The sequence below is a fragment of the Triturus cristatus genome, chromosome 1_1, assembly GCF_964204655.1.
Source record: "Triturus cristatus chromosome 1_1, aTriCri1.1, whole genome shotgun sequence".
Lineage (NCBI taxonomy): Eukaryota > Metazoa > Chordata > Amphibia > Caudata > Salamandridae > Triturus > Triturus cristatus.
In genome coordinates, this window is record NC_140579.1 from 61,776,013 (window position 1) to 61,796,796 (window position 20,784).

General features: G+C 44.6%; 1 protein-coding gene across 1 annotated transcript in view; it reads left to right on the forward strand.

Moving 5' to 3' along the window:
• LOC146869406 (E3 ubiquitin-protein ligase TRIM39-like) overlaps positions 1-20,784 on the forward strand; it is a 156,178-nt gene that overhangs the window by 133,144 nt on the left and 2,250 nt on the right. Inside the window, exons 4-5 of the mRNA XM_085599752.1 lie at positions 7,951-7,973; positions 15,833-15,885. Coding sequence (XP_085455878.1) covers positions 7,951-7,973; positions 15,833-15,885 — 76 coding nt within the window. The remainder of the gene's footprint in view (positions 1-7,950; positions 7,974-15,832; positions 15,886-20,784) is intronic.

The window sequence follows — 20,784 nt, forward strand, 5'->3', positions numbered from 1 at the left end:
ACGCCATTAATGGGCTAGATATTCGATTCCTAAGTATGAAAGGCCACCGACTTTATATGGCTAAGTTACTCCATTTTTACAGTTCAGGCGAAGTAGGCCCGATTCTGTCCTCAAAGCTTTTCCCTGCTCTCTGTCTCTGACAAGCGTCAGCTTGAGCCCGCATCTGTATCCATGAACTTTGTCCTATTTCCTGTGCAGCTAACGGTGCCTGCCTCAGCCAGTTTCGCCTGCCTGCCAAGAAGCTGTATTTCACCTTCGAATTATCTACTTTGCTCTTCAGCCGATGCATTCCTGTCTAGTGATTTAGGTAAACATTTCCTTTAGCTCTCGAGCAAAAGGGCCTTGCCTCCCTGTCCTCATGCAAGTAATTCATAGCCCAGTTGCCATGGAAAGTTTTCTGCCTCTCGCATCTCATATAGACACCTAGGCGCTTGTGCACGCACACAGTCAGTATAGAATAAATTCTGTCCGAGAGTCCTTCCTTGTGGATAACATAGTTCTTTAAACATAGGATGTTAGATATGATTTGGGATTAGGTTGACTTGACCCCCCAGACTTTTCGTCTCCACATGTAGAGCTAAATGTCAAGTCCCCTTCACCCCCTAGTTACACGTCAATTACACGTCATGCTGCTGCGCGCGCATCTATGCCAAATATTATCTTATAGATCCACCTATGTATGATAACCATAGCCAATCATGTTTCTTTTTACTCCTTATTACGCCTAGTTTCGATTACGTATTCACTATGTCACTTTTCCTATCAATTGTTACGCCTTCTACATTCGTTTCATTGTAATATATGTTCTATAAAAGCAATGTTCTGTCAATAAAGTATCGTACTTCACTTCCTGAACCTTATTGGTGACGGAACCTGAAGGCCGCCACTCGAGTCGGCCATTTTTGAATAAAGCCCATTCAGAAACCTCTTATACCACGGATTCTGCCTCTTATTATTCTGAGCTATTTTGTTTAAAGATCCAGTATGAAATTCAGTCCGGTAAAGAATTTATTTACCACACATCCACAGGCGCCGCATTAGCAATGCAGCTGATGCACTTCTGTTTCAAGAGAAAGCTTCACATCCACAGGCGTCGCACTAGCAAAGCAGCTGATGTACTTCTGTTTCTAGAGAAAGCTTCACATCCACAGGTGCCGCACTAGCAAAGCAGCTGATGCACTTCTGTTTCTAGGGAAAGCTTCACATCCACAGGCGCCTCAATAGCAATGCAGCTGATGCACTTCTGGTTCTAGAGAAAGCTTCACATCCACAGGTGCAGCACTAGCAATGCAGCTGATGCACTTCTGTTTCAAGAGAAAGCTTCACATCCACAGGCGTCGCACTAGCAAAGCAGCTGGTGCACTTCTGTTTCTAGAGAAAGCTTCTCATCCACAGGTGCTGCACTAGCAAAGCAGCTGATGCACTTCTGTTTCCAGAGAAAGCTTCACATCCACAGGCGCCACACTAGCAAAGCAGCTGATGCACCTCTGTTTCCAGAGAAAGCTTCACATCCACAGGCGCTGCACTAGCAATGCAGCTGATGCACTTCTGGTTCTAGAGAAAGCTTCACATCCACAGGTGCCGCACTAGCAAAGCAGCTGGTGCACTTCTGTTTCCAGAGAAAGCTTCACATCCACAGACGCCACACTAGCAAAGCAGCTGATGCACTTCTGTTTCTAGAGAAAGCTTCACATCCACAGGCACTGCACTAGCAAAGCAGCTGATGCACTTCTGATTCTAGAGAAAGCTTCACATCCACAGGTGCCGCACTAGCAATGCAGCTGATGCACTTCTGTTTCGAGAGAAAGCTTCACATCCACAGGCGTCGCACTAGCAAAGCAGCTGATGCACTTCTGTTTCTAGAGAAAGCTTCACATCCACAGGCTCCGTACTAGCAAAGCAGCGGATGAACTTCTGTTTCTAGAGAAAGCTTCACATCCACAGGCGTCGCACTAGCAAAGCAGCTGATGAACTTCTGTTTCTAGAGAAAGCTTCACATCCACAGGCGCCGCACTAGCAAAGCGGCTGATGCACTTCTGTTTCTAGAGAAAGCTTCACATCCACAAGCGCTGCACTAGCAATGCAGCTGATGCACTTCTGGTTCTAGAGAAAGCTTCACATCCACAGGTGCCGCACTAGCAAAGCAGCTGGTGCACTTCTGTTTCCAGAGAAAGCTTCACATCCACAGACGCCACACTAGCAAAGCAGCTGATGCACTTCTGTTTCTAGAGAAAGCTTCACATCCACAGGCACTGCACTAGCAAAGCAGCTGATGCACTTCTGGTTCTAGAGAAAGCTTCACATCCACAGGTGCCGCACTAGCAATGCAGCTGATGCACTTCTGTTTCTAGAGAAAGTTTCAAATTCACAGGCCCCGCACTAGCAAAGCAGCTGATGCACTTCTGTTTCTAGAGAAAGCTTCACATCCACAGGCTCCGCACTAGCAAAGCAGCTGATGCACTTCTGTTTCTAGAGAAAGCTTCACATCCACAGGCACCGCACTAGCAAAGCAGCTGGTGCTCTTCTGTTTCTAGAGAAAGCTTCACACCCACAGGCGCCGCACTAGCAATGCAGCTGATGCACTTCTGTTTCTAGAGAAAGCTTCACATCCACAGGCGCCGCACTAGCAAAGCAGCTGATGCACTTCTGTTTCTAGAGAAAGCTTCACATCCACAGGCACTGCACTAGCGATGCAGCTGATGCACTTCTGTTTCTAGAGAAAGCTTCACATCCACAGGCACTGCACTAGCAAAGCAGCTGATGCACTTCTGTTTCTAGAGATAGCTTCACATCCACAGGCACTGCACTAGCAAAGCAGCTGATGCACTTCTGTTTCCAGAGAAAGCTTCACATCCACAGGCGCCGCACTAACAAAGCAGCTGATGCACTTCTGTTTCTAGAGAAAGCTTCACATCCGCAGGCGCCGCACTAGCAAAGCAGCTGATGCACTTCTGTTTCCAGAGAAATCTTCACATCCACAGGCGCCGCACTAGCAAAGCAGCTGATGCACTTCTGTTTCTAGAGAAAGTTTCAAATTCACAGGCCCCGCACTAGCAAAGCAGCTGATGCACTTCTGTTTCTAGAGAAAGCTTCACATCCACAGGTGCTGCACTAGCAAAGCAGCTGATGCACTTCTGTTTCTAGAGAAAGCTTCACATCCACAGGCTCCGCACTAGCAAAGCAGCTGATGCACTTCTGTTTCTAGAGAAAGCTTCACATCCACAGGTGCTGCACTAGCAAAGCAGCTGGTGCTCTTCTGTTTCTAGAGAAAGCTTCACATCCACAGGCTCCGCACTAGCAAAGCAGCTGATGCACTTCTGTTTCTAGAGAAAGCTTCACATCCACAGGTGCTGCACTAGCAAAGCAGCTGGTGCTCTTCTGTTTCTAGAGAAAGCTTCACATCCACAGGCTCCGCACTAACAAAGCAGCTGATGCACTTCTGTTTCTAGAGAAAGCTTCACATCCACAGGTGCCGCACTAGCAAAGCAGCTGATGCACTTCTGTTTCTAGAGAAAGCTTCACATCCACAGGTGCTGCACTAGCAAAGCAGCTGGTGCTCTTCTGTTTCTAGAGAAAGCTTCACATCCACAGGCTCCGCACTAGCAAAGCAGCTGGTGCTCTTCTGTTTCTAGAGAAAGCTTCACAACCACAGGCGCTGCACTAGCAATGCAGCTGATGCACTTCTGTTTCTAGAGAAAGCTTCACATCCACAGGCGCCGCACTAGCAAAGCAGCTGATGCATTTCTGTTTCTAGAGAAAGCTTCACATCCACAGGTGCCGCACTAGCAAAGCAGCTGATGCACTTCTGTTTCTAGAGAAAGCTTCTCATCCACAGGCGCCGCACTAGCAAAGCAGCTGATGCACTTCTGTTTCCAGAGAAAGTTTCAAATCCACAGGCGCCGCACTAACAAAGCAGCTGATGCACTTCTGTTTCTAGAGAAAGCTTCACATCCACAGGCGCCAAACTAGCAAAGCAGATGATGCACTTCTGTTTCTAGAGAAAGCTTCTCATCCACAGGTGCCGCACTAGCAAAGCAGCTGATGCACCTCTGTTTCTAGAGAAAGCTTCACAGGCGCCGCTCTAGCAAACCTACATTTTTCAAGTGCTGCAGACAGAATCACTGCAGACGGGGGATGGCAGAGGCAGTGTACGCACATCCCGCCTTGTATATCAGCCAATGAGAACCAGCCATCATGGACTGGAAGCGCACCAGTTACTGACGGTGGGCAGTCTAACACTGTTCTTGCAGGACTGACGTCACTCGCTTTGCCCCACCCCTCTCCAGTGAAGCTTAGTAGCCAATGGGAGCAGTTGGTGTGTGCGAAAGCGGGCAGGAATGGATAAGAGGCCAAAAAGGCCTAAAAATAAACAAAATTGCTATGACAGGATACAAAAGTGGGGGTATAGGCTGCGAGGTTCTGACAAGTTGTCGGCGAGCTATCAGTAGCTCGTAACCAACAGGTTGCAGACTCCTGCTTCAAATGTTTCTGGATTTTCTCCCAATAATTCTAGACACTAAGTTAATTGAAAATTAGCCAATGTATGACCACAGGACGCTTGCTTATTATTAAACATATATCATCCTGAAGTCCTACTGTAATGAACCAACTTACGGCTATGGGACGCTTGCTTATTATTCTGAAATTTTATCATCCTGAAGTCGTACTGTATTACCTTTTTATTGCCGCTTGGCCTTCTAAGATCGTCTCCGAGGTAGCATTTAGCACTTAAGTGATGAAGTCTACATTCTACCAATCAGAAAATGTATATTTTTGTGCCTCACTCATCTGGCTTCCCCTTGTGATTTTATTTTTCACTCCTCTGTTGTTTAGCTCTCTACACCCTTCAATTTCATGGTCCGTTTTCATGATATTTTTTCTATATTCTGATAATTTTCTCAGGCATCTCTTATGTCTGTTTACCAGGTTAATTTTCTGTCTTGTAAAACATCTTGAGAAAACATTAATCCTGTAAAATAGTTTCTTACCATATCCGTTACTTACTCGAATCGCTTCTCACCCTCGTCTTTGCTACTTCCTGGGCTAGGCATGATGATGAGGCAGTAACAGTAAAGCGACTGAAGGAAAGGCAGCAAGGGATAGAAAATGACCCATCACTGCGTGACTTCATAATAAAGCCATGCTGTGATAGGCCATGTCCTTCTGTAAAGCCAAACCTGCTGCCTCCGAGACTAGGCCTACTCTTCGCCTCTTTAGCCAATCCAGAAGCTGCTTCACAGCATAAGAGCAGCGTCGGGATTGGTTGGAGCAGGCAAAGTCAGCTCTCCTTTGGAGACCGGGGTCGCTGCGGATATGATCCCTGGCTCACTAACGTTGTGCGTGTAGGAGAGGCCTTATGTGCGCATGCAGGGTTGGTCATAGGAAGAAATCCATCCATCCTGACAGGCGCACTTACACATCTTTAGACCCAGACACTCTTCTGGTGCTGTCTATAATGATGCCACGCCCCCGCCCACTCATAAATTGAAAATCTACTGCTTGCAATGTGCAGCCAGCCCACCGCTGTAAAATAAGCACCGCAACCGGGAATATAAATTGTCTAAATGCATATTAGGGTCCAGGGGCAGCAAATACAGGGGGGCAACACCCCCATAGATAAACCGCACCTGGGTGGAATTACATCTAGTACATCAGGACTAGAATTTTGTGATTGTTGCTCCCCATATGTCATGGTTTTCCTCCCTTATGCCAAGAAGCATCTCCAATGAGCTAGTGCCTGTATCTTGCCACAGTTACCCCCTATGCCAAACATTGCCCCAAGTCTGCCAGTAGCAGTGGTTTTCACAGGTGCCTGTCCATACCAGCAATTGCCTCCAGTATTCCAGCAGTAGAATTTTTCCATAGGTCCCTTTATAAGCCACAAATTACCTTCAGTATGGGATGTATGACGTTACAACGCATGCTATTACAACGCATACCTTTACAACGCATTTTTTACAACGCACAATCCATTACAACGCATGACATTACAACGCAGGACACTACAACGCATTTTTAAAAACTACCTTTACAACGCATATCCATTACAACGCATACTACATTTACAACGCATAACATTACAACGCATAATATTAAATTGCATTTAAGGTAAGTATTAGATAGTATAGGGGTAAAAATTACTATTCTAACTCCAGGGGGTGCAACAGTAGGGTAAGTGTTGGATAGTATAGGGGTAAAAATTACTATTCTAACTCCAGGGGGTGCAACAGTAGGGTAAGTGTTGGATAGTATAGGGGTAAAAATTACTATTCTAACTCCAGGGGGTGCAACAGTAGGGTAAGTGTTGGATAGTATAGGGGTAAAAATTACTATTCTAACTCCAGGGGGTGCAACAGTAGGGTAAGTGTTGGATAGTATAGGGGTAAAAATTACTATTCTAACTCCAGGGGGTGCAACAGTAGGGAAAGTGTTGGATAGTATAGGGGTAAAAATTACTATTCTAACTCCAGGGGGTGCAACAGTAGGGTAAGTGTTGGATAGTATAGGGGTAAAAATTACTATTCTAACTCCAGGGGGTGCAACAGTAGGGAAAGTGTTGGATAGTATAGGGGTAAAAATTACTATTCTAACTCCAGGGGGTGCAACAGTAGGGTAAGTGTTGGATAGTATAGGGGTAAAAATTACTATTCTAACTCCAGGGGGTGCAACAGTAGGGTAAGTGTTGGATAGTATAGGGGTAAAAATTACTATTCTAACTCCAGGGGGTGCAACAGTAGGGTAAGTGTTGGATAGTATATTACTATATTATGCGTTGTAATGGTATGCGTTGTAATGGTAGTATGCGTTGTAATGGAATGCGTTGTAAAGGTAGTTTTTAAAAATGCGTTGTAGTGTCCTGCGTTGTAATGTCATGCGTTGTAATGGATTGTGCGTTGTAAAAAATGCGTTGTAAGTGTAGTGCGTTGTAAAAGTTGCGTTGTAAAGGTTGTTCCCCTTCAGTATGTAAGGGCCAATGACAGACTAGCAAGCATTACATCATATTCTCACTCACATTTACTCAACCACACTCAATCATTCATTCTCACTCAGTCTACCTCACTCTCACTCATTCTTACTCTGACTCCACCATACTTACTTGCTCTAACTCTGTCATTCTCACACAGTCTGTATCACTCATTCTCTCTCCTTCATTCACACTCACTCCAACTCTTACTCACTCATACATTTTCACTTGTGCACTCTGACTCACTGATACTCACTGACACTCATCTTCACTTATTCTCACTCCCTTTTAGTGGCTCTCACACACTACCTGTCACTGACACTCGCTGTTACTTACACACACTCATGCTCACATGTACAAACACATTCACAAACACACAACCACACTCGATCCCCAAGCTTGTACCCCACGTACATTTAAAAGCATTTTGTATTTGTCATCTGCCACACAAGTACTCATTCTAGATCCTCGTGCCCCATTTTTTACTACACTAACAGTGAATAATAATCTATTATTCACTATTAGTTTAATATAAAATTGTTTGAAATACAAAGGTGGAGCACGGCTCCCATAAGGGCGAGCTTCCGCTGTGTTCTCGGTACTCATTTTGCTATCTCTGAAGCCAGAAGTCGCACATGCAGTGCCAGGGGTCACAAGGGGCAAGACAGGAGTCACAGCTGCGACCCCTGGCAATCCCTAAATGATGCCCATACATGTGACCTTGTGCCAAGTGACCTCATTCAGAATATCAGAATGTGCTGTGTTTTGTGACTCCATTCAGAATGACACTGTGCTGTGTCATTACCATTCCGAATATCACATTTTCTTCTTAGTCATGCAATACCCCAGAATGTACTCTGTCATGTGACCTCACTCACTATTTTCTAACCATGGGTAGTTAAGTGTTTCACTCTCAAAAATACTGCCATAACTTTTACATCTCCTGTGGAAACTGATTTCACTGTGTTTGTTTCTCTGTTTTGCAGGATGTCAGAAGCACCCTAAGCAGGTAAGGCTGGTTTATTATCCTCCTGTCAGTGTGTAAGGAGCAGATCTCAATGCTGCGGTGTGTAAACACCACTTCTGAGCTCACACAAAGTGTTAGGGAACTTTCAGACCCTCATAAAATCACTTTACATTCTCAAAACAAATCTTAAGTCCTCAGAAACCTTCCCTGAGTGATCTGGAAACTCTCTTAAATTTTCATAAATCCCTGCAAGTTTTCAGCAAACTCTTTGGAGTCTTGAAATAATTGCCACAGAAATGAGCTTCTGTCCCCACAAAACATATTTGTATCTTTAAAGCTTATCTGAAGTCGTACGAAAAGTACCCTGAACATACAGAAAAAGCAAGCCCATTCTGGAACAGTCCCCCCAGGTTTTCCTAAATTCAGAGTTGTGCAAAAACTAAGTCATAATTTCCTAACTATAGAGACACATATGGTGCTCACAACAACTGCAGATCCAATTTTCAGCACTATTGTTAGGGATATTGGATCATACACATATATCTTCATGTGGGGTAGAGGTGCTACCATGGTACTACAGACACCCTGCCACCTAGGCTGTTCCCCTGCTTAGGACAATGTCCTTGGCAGCAAATATACACAATAATAAGTACTAGAGCACACGTAGAAAGTCCATTTAATAAATAAAGTAGTCCTAATGTGAAGTCCATCACATTTTTTGTGAAGTTATTTTATTCCATTTGTAGTTTCCACAATCTTCGGTTTATATATAAGCAGGAACGGCCAATATCTGGTCTATACGAGCAAAAGCAGTTGACACGTGTTTCGTCCGTTGGGCTTTGTCATGGCTGCAGAAAAAATACATACATTGGAATGGAACATCATCTCTCATGCGATCTTTTACGTAAAATTCTTACGTGTCAAAACTTCAAATAGCAGTGATGAGGCGAAGGAAAATAGCGACTTGAGATTATATATGCCGGTCACAATGCACTGAGGACATTGTGTAAAATTGCATTGTAGCGTCGGCTCACCCAAAGCCATAAAAGGTGTTACCCATGATAGGCGATGTTGAACGAAAGATGAGAACCCAAGGAAGGGGGCCATAGAGAATGCCAGTAAATATTATAATACAAGCGAAAAACTAGATTTTGCATGCATTGTGCTCTATAAGATACGAAGAAATATGCATGTTTAGCGTTCCATTTTGCATGCAAGGAAAGAATAAACATTAGTAGTGAGATTTAATAAGAATATAGAATACCTGAGTGCCCTGTACTAAGGACAATGTCCAAAAGTAGTCCGAGAGATGCAGAGCAGATCTTGTCAGAATCTATTTAAAATATATATAAAATTGTATGTATATGCGACCATCCTGAGGAAAAAATAATAGTGTGCGGAAAAGTAAACATTAGTACACCGCAAGGAGAGCGAAGTCTCCTGAGTAGTAGAAAGGGCAGTGCAAATAACAACATATAAAAGTAGACCATTTCAGAATGGAAACTGATCACCCAGGTGAAACGAGGGAAGTGATTCCATGTGTAGTGCAATACAATTAAAAGGGTCAATTTATGAATATTCGTCTTGTGAATTTCCTAGTGGAGTGGGAAATAAGCAAGAAGCATTTTATGACTGACTGGTGGTGATCGGTCAGTATAATACCAAAAGAGGCCATCTGGGGTAACCTACCAAACCCACACATTTCTGAAAACTAGAGACCCGGGAGAGTCCAGGGAGGTATGGCTTGCGTGGATCCCCCAACGTTTCCCTAGCCAGAATCCCCTGCAAACCTCACATTTTGCTGAAAAAAGAAAAAGTTTCTCAAATGTCTGTGTGAGAAAGTTCTAGGATCAAAGGACTGACACAAGTTTCCTGACACTCAGCGCTTCCCCAGGTCTCCCGATAAAAATGATACCTCACTCGTGTGGGTGGGTCAGGTACCCATGACAGGCAAGGGCCCAAATCATATTGTGGAGACTTCAAAATTACCCATCATAAAACGACCTGGTTTTGCAGGGAGGGGGCACTGGGGATTTTTTGCCCCTGGGATCGAGGCCATCTTGGGGAACCTACCAAACACACACATTTCTGAAAACTAGACAACTTGGGGAATCCAATGAGATATGGCATGCGTAGATCCCTCAACGTTTTCTTACCCAGAATCCCCTGCAAACCTCAAATGTAAGTAAAAAAAATCACTTTCTCTGTAATTTTTTGCGTGGGATCACCGTGCCGGCACAAATGTCCTACCACCCAACAATCTCCTTGTTCACCCGAGCAAATAATGATACCTCACCTAGGTTTGCAAGGGATTCTGGGAAGAGAACCTGGTGGAAGCCACACAAGTGACCCCATTCTGGATTCCCATGGATGTCTAGTTTTCAAAATGTTATAGGTTTGCTAGGTTTACATGGGAGCCAGCAGAGCTAGGAGTTCAAAGTCTACAGCTAGGCCCTTTGCAAAAAAAGAATAGGGTGTGTGGAATTTTGTGGATCCACGCAAATTCCAGAACTTTCCATCACAGAAATGTGAAGAAAATTTGTTTTTTTAATAAAGTTTGAGGTTGGCAAGGAATTCTGGGTAAGAGAACCTGGTAAAAGCGACGCTAGTCACCCCATCCTGGATTCCACTGGGTGTCTAGATTCCAAAAATGTATAGGTTTGCTAGGTTTCCCTAGGTGCCGGCAGAGCTAGGGTTCAGAATCTACAGCTGGGCACTTCACAAAGAAAGGGTCAGTTTTCACTGTAAAAATATGGTGTGTCCATGTTGTGTTTCGGGACGTTTCCTGTCGCTGGCACTAGGCCTACCCACACAAGTGAGGCACCATTTTTGCTGGGAGACTTCGGGAAACATAGAATAGTAAAAGAAGTGTTTTTGCCAATTGACGTTCTATGCATTTATCCCTTCCAAATGTAGGACAGTGTGTAAAAAAGTATAATTTTCAAAAAAGCCCTCCAATTCACTTGCTGGTATAGGTACCAACATATATGGACTTGTGCAAATAACCACTGCTTCAAAATACCCTTTTGTTGTTCCCATTTCGGAAATACATAGTTTTCCTTGATACCTATTTTTCACTCTTTATATTTTACCGAGTGAATTGAATGAAAAACCATCGCAAGGCGCAGCTCAGTTACTGGCTCTGGGCACATCGGATTCTTGGTGAACCTACAAGTCCTATATATCCCCACAACCAGAAGGGTCCTGTGGATGTTACTGTATATTGCTTTAAAATATCTGTTATACTTAAAAGAAGTTACCGGTGACAACGTTGGCACAAATGGCTGAATTTTCAACTCATTTTCAATTTTCCCTATTTTTAACTGTTACGTTCTATAACAAAACCTTGAAGAATCTACACAAATGACCCCTTACTGAACTCAGAGTTTTGTCTACTTTTCTGAAATGTATAGCTTTCCAGGATCATTATTGCTTTATACCCATTTGTACCAATAACTGAAAGGAGGTTTAAAGCACAAAAAATAGCAAAACTGGGCAAAGTCCCAGTAAAATGCCAAAACTTTGTAAATAAATTCGGTTTTCTGACAAAAGTCTGTCAGAACCTGAAAGCTGGGAAGATGGTGATATCAGCACCACAAACCATTTGTTGATACCATTTGCAGGGAAAAAACTGACGCTTTCATCTTTCAGTACGTTTTTCCAATTTTTCCCCCAAAATTTAACTGTATTTTGGCTAATTTCTGGGTCCCCTCCAGGGGAATACACAAACCTTGGGTACCTTCAGAATCCTCAGGATGTTGTCAGAAAAGGACGCATATTTGATATGGATACTTTATATGGAGAAAAAGTTACTCATATCACCTTCCAGCTAAGTAAGCTGTGAGCCAAGACGCCTCTACCTGGAGTGTCTAACGTATGTGTTTGCTGAATATTTCTTATAGTTCTGCCCTTTTGTAGGAAGGAGAACTGCCCATTTCTTAGCAAAATAGAGGTGTAGTAATAGGATGTTATAATTTTCTTTGCCATATCACAAAGGGACGCCATCTTTGATCTACTGATATAAAGCTGCTGACCCTGCCTTGCTTCAGTCTCCTCCAGAACTTCTTTCATGAGATCCTGGCTCCCCTGGACTCCCATATAAAACTACTGACCCTCCCTTGCTTCAGTCTCCTCCTTCTTTCATGAGATCATGGCTCCCCTGGACGCCCATATAAAGCTGCCGACCCTCTCTTGCTTCAGTCTCCTCCTTCTTTCATGAGATCCTGGCTCCCCTGGATGCCCATATGAAGCTGCCGACCCTCCCTTGCTTCAGTCTCCTTCTTTCATGAGATCCTGGCTCCCCTGGATCGCCATATAAAGCTGCCGACCCTCCCTTGCTTCAGTCTCCTCTGGGGCTTCTTTCATGAGATCCTGGCTCCCCTGGACGCCCATATAAAGCTGCCGACCCTCCCTTGCTTCAGTCTCCTCCGGAGCTTCTTTCATGAGATCCTGCCTCCCCTGGACACCCATATAAAGCTGTTGACCCTCCCTTGCTTCAGTCTCCTCTTTCTTTCATGAGATCCTGGCTCCCCTCGATGCCCATATGAAGCTGCTGACCCTCCCTTGCTTCAGTCTCCTCCGGGGCTTCTTTCATGAGATCCTGGCTCCCCTCAATGCCCATATAAAGCTGCCGACCCTCCCTTGCTTCAGTCTCCTCCGGAGCTTCTTTCATGAGATCCTGGCTCCCCTGGATGCCCATATGAAGCTGCCGACCCTCCCTTGCTTCAGTCTCCTCCTTCTTTCATGCGATCCTGGCTCCCCTGGACGCCCATATGAAGCTGCTGACCCTCCCTTGCTTCAGTCTCCTCTTTCTTTCATGAGATCCTGGCTCCCCTCGATGCCCATATGAAGCTGCTGACCCTCCCTTGCTTCAGTCTCCTCCGGGGCTTCTTTCATGAGATCCTGGCTCCCCTCAATGCCCATATAAAGCTGCCGACCCTCCCTTGCTTCAGTCTCCTCCGGAGCTTCTTTCATGAGATCCTGGCTCCCCTGGATGCCCATATGAAGCTGCCGACCCTCCCTTGCTTCAGTCTCCTCCTTCTTTCATGCGATCCTGGCTCCCCTGGACGCCCATATGAAGCTGCTGACCCTCCCTTGCTTCAGTCTCCTCTTTCTTTCATGAGATCCTGGCTCCCCTGGATACCCATATAACGCTGCTGACCCTTCCTCGCTTCTGTCTCCTCCCTCGCTTTTTTCATGAGATCCTGGCTCCCCTCGATGCCCATATGAAGCTGCCGACCCTCCCTTCCTTCAGTCACCTCCTTCTATCGTGAGATCCTAGGATCCCCTCGATGTCCATATAAAGCTGCCGACCCTCCCTTGCTTCAGTCTCCTCCGGAGCTTCTGTCATGAGATCCTGGCTCCCCTGGATGCCCATATAAAGCTTCTGACCCTCCCTTGCGATTTCTGCAAAAGTTTTTTGGTAAAAGGAAGTGGTTTCGTGTTAAACAAGACAATCACCTTTGGAAGAACCAGCATCTTAATGGTGTTCACCCTCCATAGATACCAAGGGGCAGATTTTCCCTCAATCTTGTAAGGCGAGCATCTATATCACGGTGTTGATTGAACATGAAATACCTTTGAAAAACAAGAGGCGCTCGGCAAAACAAGAACAGTTTGTTTAATTAAAAATAGCGTCCGGGAGAACAGTTACAGGCACAGGGTCTGAGTACTGTCTCAATTTACAATCGATCTGTATCATTCTTATATACAATTCATTATAGGCTTTGAAATGTTTCTGGGGATCCTTGTAGGGAGAGGAATGTAAGTTGCTGCCTCTAGAGTCATAAATACATTTTAATTTTCATGTTTAATCCAGGTGGGCCTCGACCTTCCATGGACAAAATGCGGCCAGTGGTTAAAGTGTCCAGATGTCTGGCACAGGGAGCACATGATCACGGCGTGTACTGCGATCTGATTGGCTCTATGTTCCTAATTCATGTGGCATCTGACTTTATGCTGTTTTTGGAGCACGCGTACCCCCTCCAGCCATGCATGCTTTATTGGCGCCAATCTCCCTTAACCATTGTAGTGTCGGTTCACTAATCTGTGGGATTGATCTCGGGTTTCCCATCCATGCATTTGTCTGCCGGCTACGTGCCACCCCACCTGTGGCCTGTCAATCAGTAACCTTGGGCCTAGGTCTCAGTGCTTGCCGGACTACGTATTTGCGTGTCGGGGTTGATGTGGCGTTCACAACGGGTGAATTTGTTAATAAGGACAAGATCTTGTTCACATAAATGAATGTATCATTTGTCATATCAGCATCGATTTTTTCCTAATTAACAGTGGGATACCTTAGTTAAGTTTGCATCCGATATTTCCTCAAACTCTGAGTTCCGATGCGCCCATGATTCCTAATCTGATTTCTGGTTTGAAGCCCTACTTTCTCTCTACCTTATTGATTAGATACCCTGACAGACTCCCAAAATCTCTGGCATGCGCCTCAAGCTGTGGAACAGAGAGCTCTGGCTTCGATGCATACAGAACTATGTCATCAGCATGCAGTGCTAGTCTGGTTGGTAACCCTGCAACTTCAAAGGGAAGCATGGTCTAATCCTGCCGAATCATCTGGGAAAAGGGCTCAATATATACACGGAACAGAATTGGCGACAAAGGACGCCGCTGCCTAGTTCCCCTGGATATCTGAAACAAAGCTGTAAGTTTGCCATCAAAAATATTAGCTGCCGGCACCTTATATAGCATTTGCACAACTTCAGTAACATTGCTGCTGAAACCATAATCCTACAATACCTCCCAAAGACAGACCCAATCAACCGTATCAAATGCTTTAGCAGCATCAATTCTTGCGATTGTCAACAGGAGATTAAAGGCCTCGGCCATATCATTCGCACCGATGTCATTGGGTTAATTCATACAGCTTCCTTCCAGGCACAAACCACTTATGATCGAAATGGATCAACTTTTGAAGGACATCTGACAATCTCTTATCCAAAATTCCTGGAATCATTTTGTAATCACAGTTCAATTAAGATATAGGTCTGTAGGAATCTGCTAACCTAGCACCTTTACCCGGCTTAAGGATCATAACTACAGTTGCCTCATATTAGGAAGGTGGAATTTAACAGCCTTCCAGAGACATCTCATTAAAAAAAGATACCCAGAAACAGAAAGATAATTCTGGTGGGATCCCGTCTGCGCCTGCTGCTTTCCCTATACTGAGCCTCATAACGTGTTCCCTTATCACTCCCTCTGTGATCCCGCCTGGGCCTGCTGCTGCTTTCCCTTTACTGAGCCTCCTAACCTGTTCCCTTATCTCTCCCTCTGTGATCCTTCCGCTACGGCCTAAAATCTGCTGTTCCGTAAGACATGGGAGTTTTTGTTTTGCAACCAGCTTTTCATTACTAACATCTGGGTTCAAATCTTTCTTATATATCCCACTAAAGCTACCCTACATCTTGGTTGTAGAGAATGGTAACACGGTTTACACTGGCAGGGAGTGGATGTGACAATGTTGTGTTGTGGGCGCTGTCAGGAATTCACGTGGACCTCAGGTAGGAAGGTATTTATTAAGTATATACACGAGACCCGACCAGGAGCAGATGTAACCTGTTACTCAACCGCCCCCCCTCGCTCAGCCAACGGCCGCTCCTAGAAAACCCACAACGAGGCACTCCATAGCATATTATAAAGCACACTTGTCTCACTGAGCCATCTGCCATAGAACACCCATATCCTGTCATAAGATGTTAAAGGTACTTTTAATATCGTTAGAGCTTTGACTGTTGTGTATGAACAGTAACTCACACTGAGCTCTAGTCCGCAGGCGCTGCTCCTAATACTGAATCTTATTTCAGCTACAGGTCCCATGTGATGTTCATCCTTTGTTCCTGTAGCTCTCATTGCTCTTTAATACAAAGATGATGTGTGTGTTATTACAGGTGTAATAATGTGAAGATTCAGTGCCCAGAGGTGGTGGTGAAGAGTTATAAAGGTAAATACCATTGCGATGATTAGCTCTGAATATTACTGTTCATGAATATGATATGGTGTGCTATGGTGTGGTGTGCTATGGTATGGTGTGGTGTGGTATGGTATGGTATGGTGTGGTGTGATACGGAATAGTATGATATGTATAGAATATGGGATGGTATGGTATGGAATGATATGATGGTGTGGTGTGGTGTACTATAGGGTGAGATCATGGTATTCTATGGTATAGTGGTATGGGATGGTTTGGTATGGTGGTAATGGATGGAATGGGATGGCGGAATGGTATGCTGTGGTGTGCTATGGTATGTTATAGTATGGTGTGGTATGGTATGGTTTGGTGTGGTATGGTATGGTTTGGTTTCGTATGGCATTTAGTGGTAACGTGCACTCACGTCAGGGTACAGTTACTTGATTTGTGTCTCTAAACTTTGTCTTTTCCAGATTTTTCTAGATTTCTACTTATCTCCATTCTGTATACGCGCTGCCGCATTTCCTTTGCTTAAATCATTCTTCCCCTTGGACATTCATACTAAGTTTATCGGAAATTCAGATGCAGTTTTTTCACACCTCACATTAATGATACTGCTAGGCTTGACAACTGCGAGCAACTCAGTTCCTGCTGTATTCTGGGACTTTTGAAAGGGGTATTACCTCAGAATTTGGTATTTACCACATAACACATTCTATTTTCCAGAGTTTTAGCACCAACAGGGACCTAGAGCATGCATCTACACAGACCCAGCTCATGCACCTACACTGCCCTAGCACATGCACCTACACGGACCCAGCTCATGCACCTACACTGACCCAGCTCATGCACCTACACTGACCCAGCACATGCACCTACACTGACCTAGCACATGCACCTACACTGACCTAGTGCATAAACCTACACTGACCTAGCGCATGCGTCTACACGGACCCAGCTCATGCACCTACACTGACCCAGCACATGCACCTACACTGACCTAGCACATGCATCTACACTGACCTAGCCCATGCACCTACACCGACCTAGCGCATGCACCTACACTGACCTAGTGCATAAAACTACACTGACCTAGCGCATGCACCTACACTGACCTAGCACATGCACCTACACTGACCTAGCACATGCACCTACACTGACCTAGCCCATGCACCTACACTGACCTAGCACATGCATCTACACTGACCTAGCCCATGCACCTACACCGACCTAGCGCATGCACCTACACTGACCTAGTGCATAAAACTACACTGACCTAGCGCATGGACCTACACTGACCCAGCACATGCACCTACACTGATCTAGCGCATGCACCTACACTGACCTAGCACATGCACCTACAATGACCTAGTGCATAAACCTACACTGACCTAGTGCATAAACCTACACTGACCTAGCGCATGCGTCTACATGGACCCAGCTCATGCACCTACACTGACCCAGCACATGCACCTACACTGACCTAGCGCATGCACCTACACTGATCAAGCGCATGCACCTACACTGACCTAGCGCATGCATCTACACTGACCTAGCCCATGCACCTACACCGACCTAGCGCATGCATCTACACTGACCTAGCCCATGCACCTACACCGACCTAGCGCATGCACCTACACTGACCTAGCACATGCATCTACACTGACCTAGCCCATGCACCTACACTGACCTAGCGCATGCACCTACACTGACCTAGCGCATGCACCTACACTGACCTAGCGCATGCACCTACACTGACCTAGCGCATGCACCTACACTGATCTAGCGCATGCGTCTACTCTAACGTAGTGCATGCATCTACACTGACCCAGCTCATGCACCTACATTGACCTAGTGCATGCACCTACATTGACTCGCTAGTACAGTATAACTTGGAGTAGCTCTGTCACTCTGTACCTTATAATGCAGTAAACTGAGTAGTACAGTAGACCTTCTAATAGATCTCTCACTCAGTACCTTCTAATACTCATGAGTACAGTATACCTTTAAGTAGCTCTGAAACTCTGTACCTTATAATACAGAGTAGTCACTAGTACAGTGCACCTTCTAGTAGCTCTGTCACACTGTACCATCCACTGCAGTGTACCGACTAGTACTGTATACCTTGGAGTAGATCTGTCACACTGTAGCATCCAATACAGTGTAATGACTCTTACAGTATATTTTCAAGGAACTCTGTACCATCTAATGCAGTGTACTGAATAGTACTCTATACCTTCTAGTATCTCTGATACCCTGCACCATCTAATATAGAATATTGACAATTGCAGTATGCCATGGAGCGGCTCTGCCACACTGTAACATCCAATACGGTGTACTAACTGGTACAGTGCACCTTCGAGTAGCTCTGTCACTCTGTACCATCTAAAGCAGTATAGTACAGAATGCTTTCTAGTAGCCCGATCACTCTGTACCATCTAATACAGTGTACTGACTACTACTGTATACCTTGGAGTAGCTCTGTCACTCTGTGCCATCTAATGCAGTGTACTGACTACTACTGTATACCTTGGAGTAGCTCTGTTACTCTGTGCCTTCTAGGGTGGTGTACTGTCTAGTACAGTGTAACTTAGAATAGCTCTATCACTCTACACCATCTAATGCAGTGTACTGACTAGTACCTTATATTTTGGAGTGGCTTTTTCACTCTGTACCATCTAATGCAGTGTACTGACTAGTACAGTACACCTTCTACTAGCTCTGTCAGTGTACTGACTAGTCCTTTATCCCTTCTAATAGCCCTCTTACTCTTTACCATCTAATGCAGTGCACTAACTAGTACTGCATATCTTAGAGTAGCCGTGTCACGCTGTGCCATCGAATGCAGTTTGCTAACTAGTCCTTTATCCCTAATAGTTTGGTAACTAGTACAGTATACCTTGGAGTAGCCTTGTCACTTTATACCATCCAATGGAGTGTACAGACTAGTACAGCATACCTTCTAATAGCTCTGTCACTCTGTGCCATCTGATTCAGTGTACTGACTAATACATTACACCTTTGGGTAGGTCTGTCACTCTGTACCATCTAATACAATGCACTGAGTAGCACTGTATACCTTGGAATAGCTCTGTTACTCCGTATCATCTACTGCAGTGTACTGACTCTTACTTTATACCTTATTTTTATTTTTTTCAAAATAATTTTATTCATTTTATTTTAAATACCTGTCGATCCACCCCCTCACCGGACCCCCCAGCCCCCACCTCAGACAGGTAAAACGTAATTGCATCAGACATAATTAATCAAGTGCAGTGCAATACATGACATCATTTCATATTTAAAATACATATAAACTCCCAAGGATCTGTCAATCCGATACAATCCTGTTAAAGTGCAATTTGTGTGACGCCCATAAAAAATTCCTAACGTGACATATGCAGATTTCCTCTTTCAATATAAACGCCATTATTCAGCCTGAAAAAAACCACAGGGGAAAATAAATACATATACTCGTTAATGTCCCGCTTCGACCTTGAACCCAAGTAATCAGGAGGTCCCAGATTTTCGTGCCTTTTCAGCGTAAGCGGCTCCCTTTCCGTCTATATATAGCTATTTCCAAACTACACGTTGCTAATAATCTGGCTAGCCATTGTTGAAAAGCAGGAGACCTAGAGTCCAGCCAGGCGGACGCAATACACATCCTTAAGACATAGATATAAAAATGAATTCATGACCCTTCCCCATTCGATTTGCTTCAGAAATCCCTAACAATATACATCCTTTGACAATATTATTTCAGTTTTTAACACCTCCGATAAAAAATCTTATATATCCTTGATTAATTTTTGCGATACATTACAAGACGCAAAGATGTGAATGATATCAGCATTATAAAGTGCACAACGTGGACAGAATGTATCCTTTCCAGCCCCCCATTTTGCTATCTTGTCGGGCGCATAGTATAAAGAAAAACGGGTCTTATAAAATTGTGCTTGTAGCCCAGTGGACATTAAAATATATTGTGACATCTCATACGCATACAGAAAAGTCGCCGCTGAAACCCCCAATTTCAGCCACAATCTTTGAGAACACTTGTCCAAATCATCAGGCATAGCAGCATTTATAAGGCCATAGATCTCCCTGATAGAACTTACTTTATCTTTAACTATACTTTCTTGGTTTCCACTCTCTCAAACTTGGTCCGTCCACTTCCTTTTCGTAAGAGAAAATCCCAAATCTGGAGAAACTTAAAAAAATCCTACCAATCAAGAGTATATTCTTCTTTCATCTCATCAAAGGACCGGAGCCCTGAGGGGGAGTTAAAACAGCCAATCTGATCTATTCCAGCCCTAATCCATTTATCCATAAACTAATCTCCATAGAGCTTGGGAAGATTGCAATTTTTAGATATAGGTGTATAAAAAGATAATCTACCAATTCCCAGGGTTCTACGAATAGCACTCCATACTTTAAAAGCACTAGAAAGAGTTTTAAATCAAACTTTTTAGTAATAACTGTCGTATTGTTGTCGCCAAAAACATCCTCCCGTCTCTCCCCCCAAAATAAGTTCAAACGGAGAAGGAACCTGCATTCGTCCTGAGCCCCCAAGAGAAGGACAATGCAAAGCACCGCCCGCCAACAAGGCACAAGCACACCCGACACACATCCCGTGGAGGTCCCAGACAAAGGAAGACCACCCTAACATGAAAACCAGGGGGGCAGAGGAAAAACCAAGGGGGACCGGCAAGAATCGTAAGAGCACGAAGACCCCACCGGGAAACAGGGAAACGGACAAACAGGCCCCGCCGGAGAAGAACCTGGGAGACTGCCTTGAAGTTGCTCTGTCACTCTGTAACATACAATACAGTCCAGTGACAAATACAGTATGCCTTCTGGTATCTCTGTCACTCTACCATCTAATGCAATGTACTGAGTAGTACTGTATACCTTGGAGTAGCGTTGTCACTC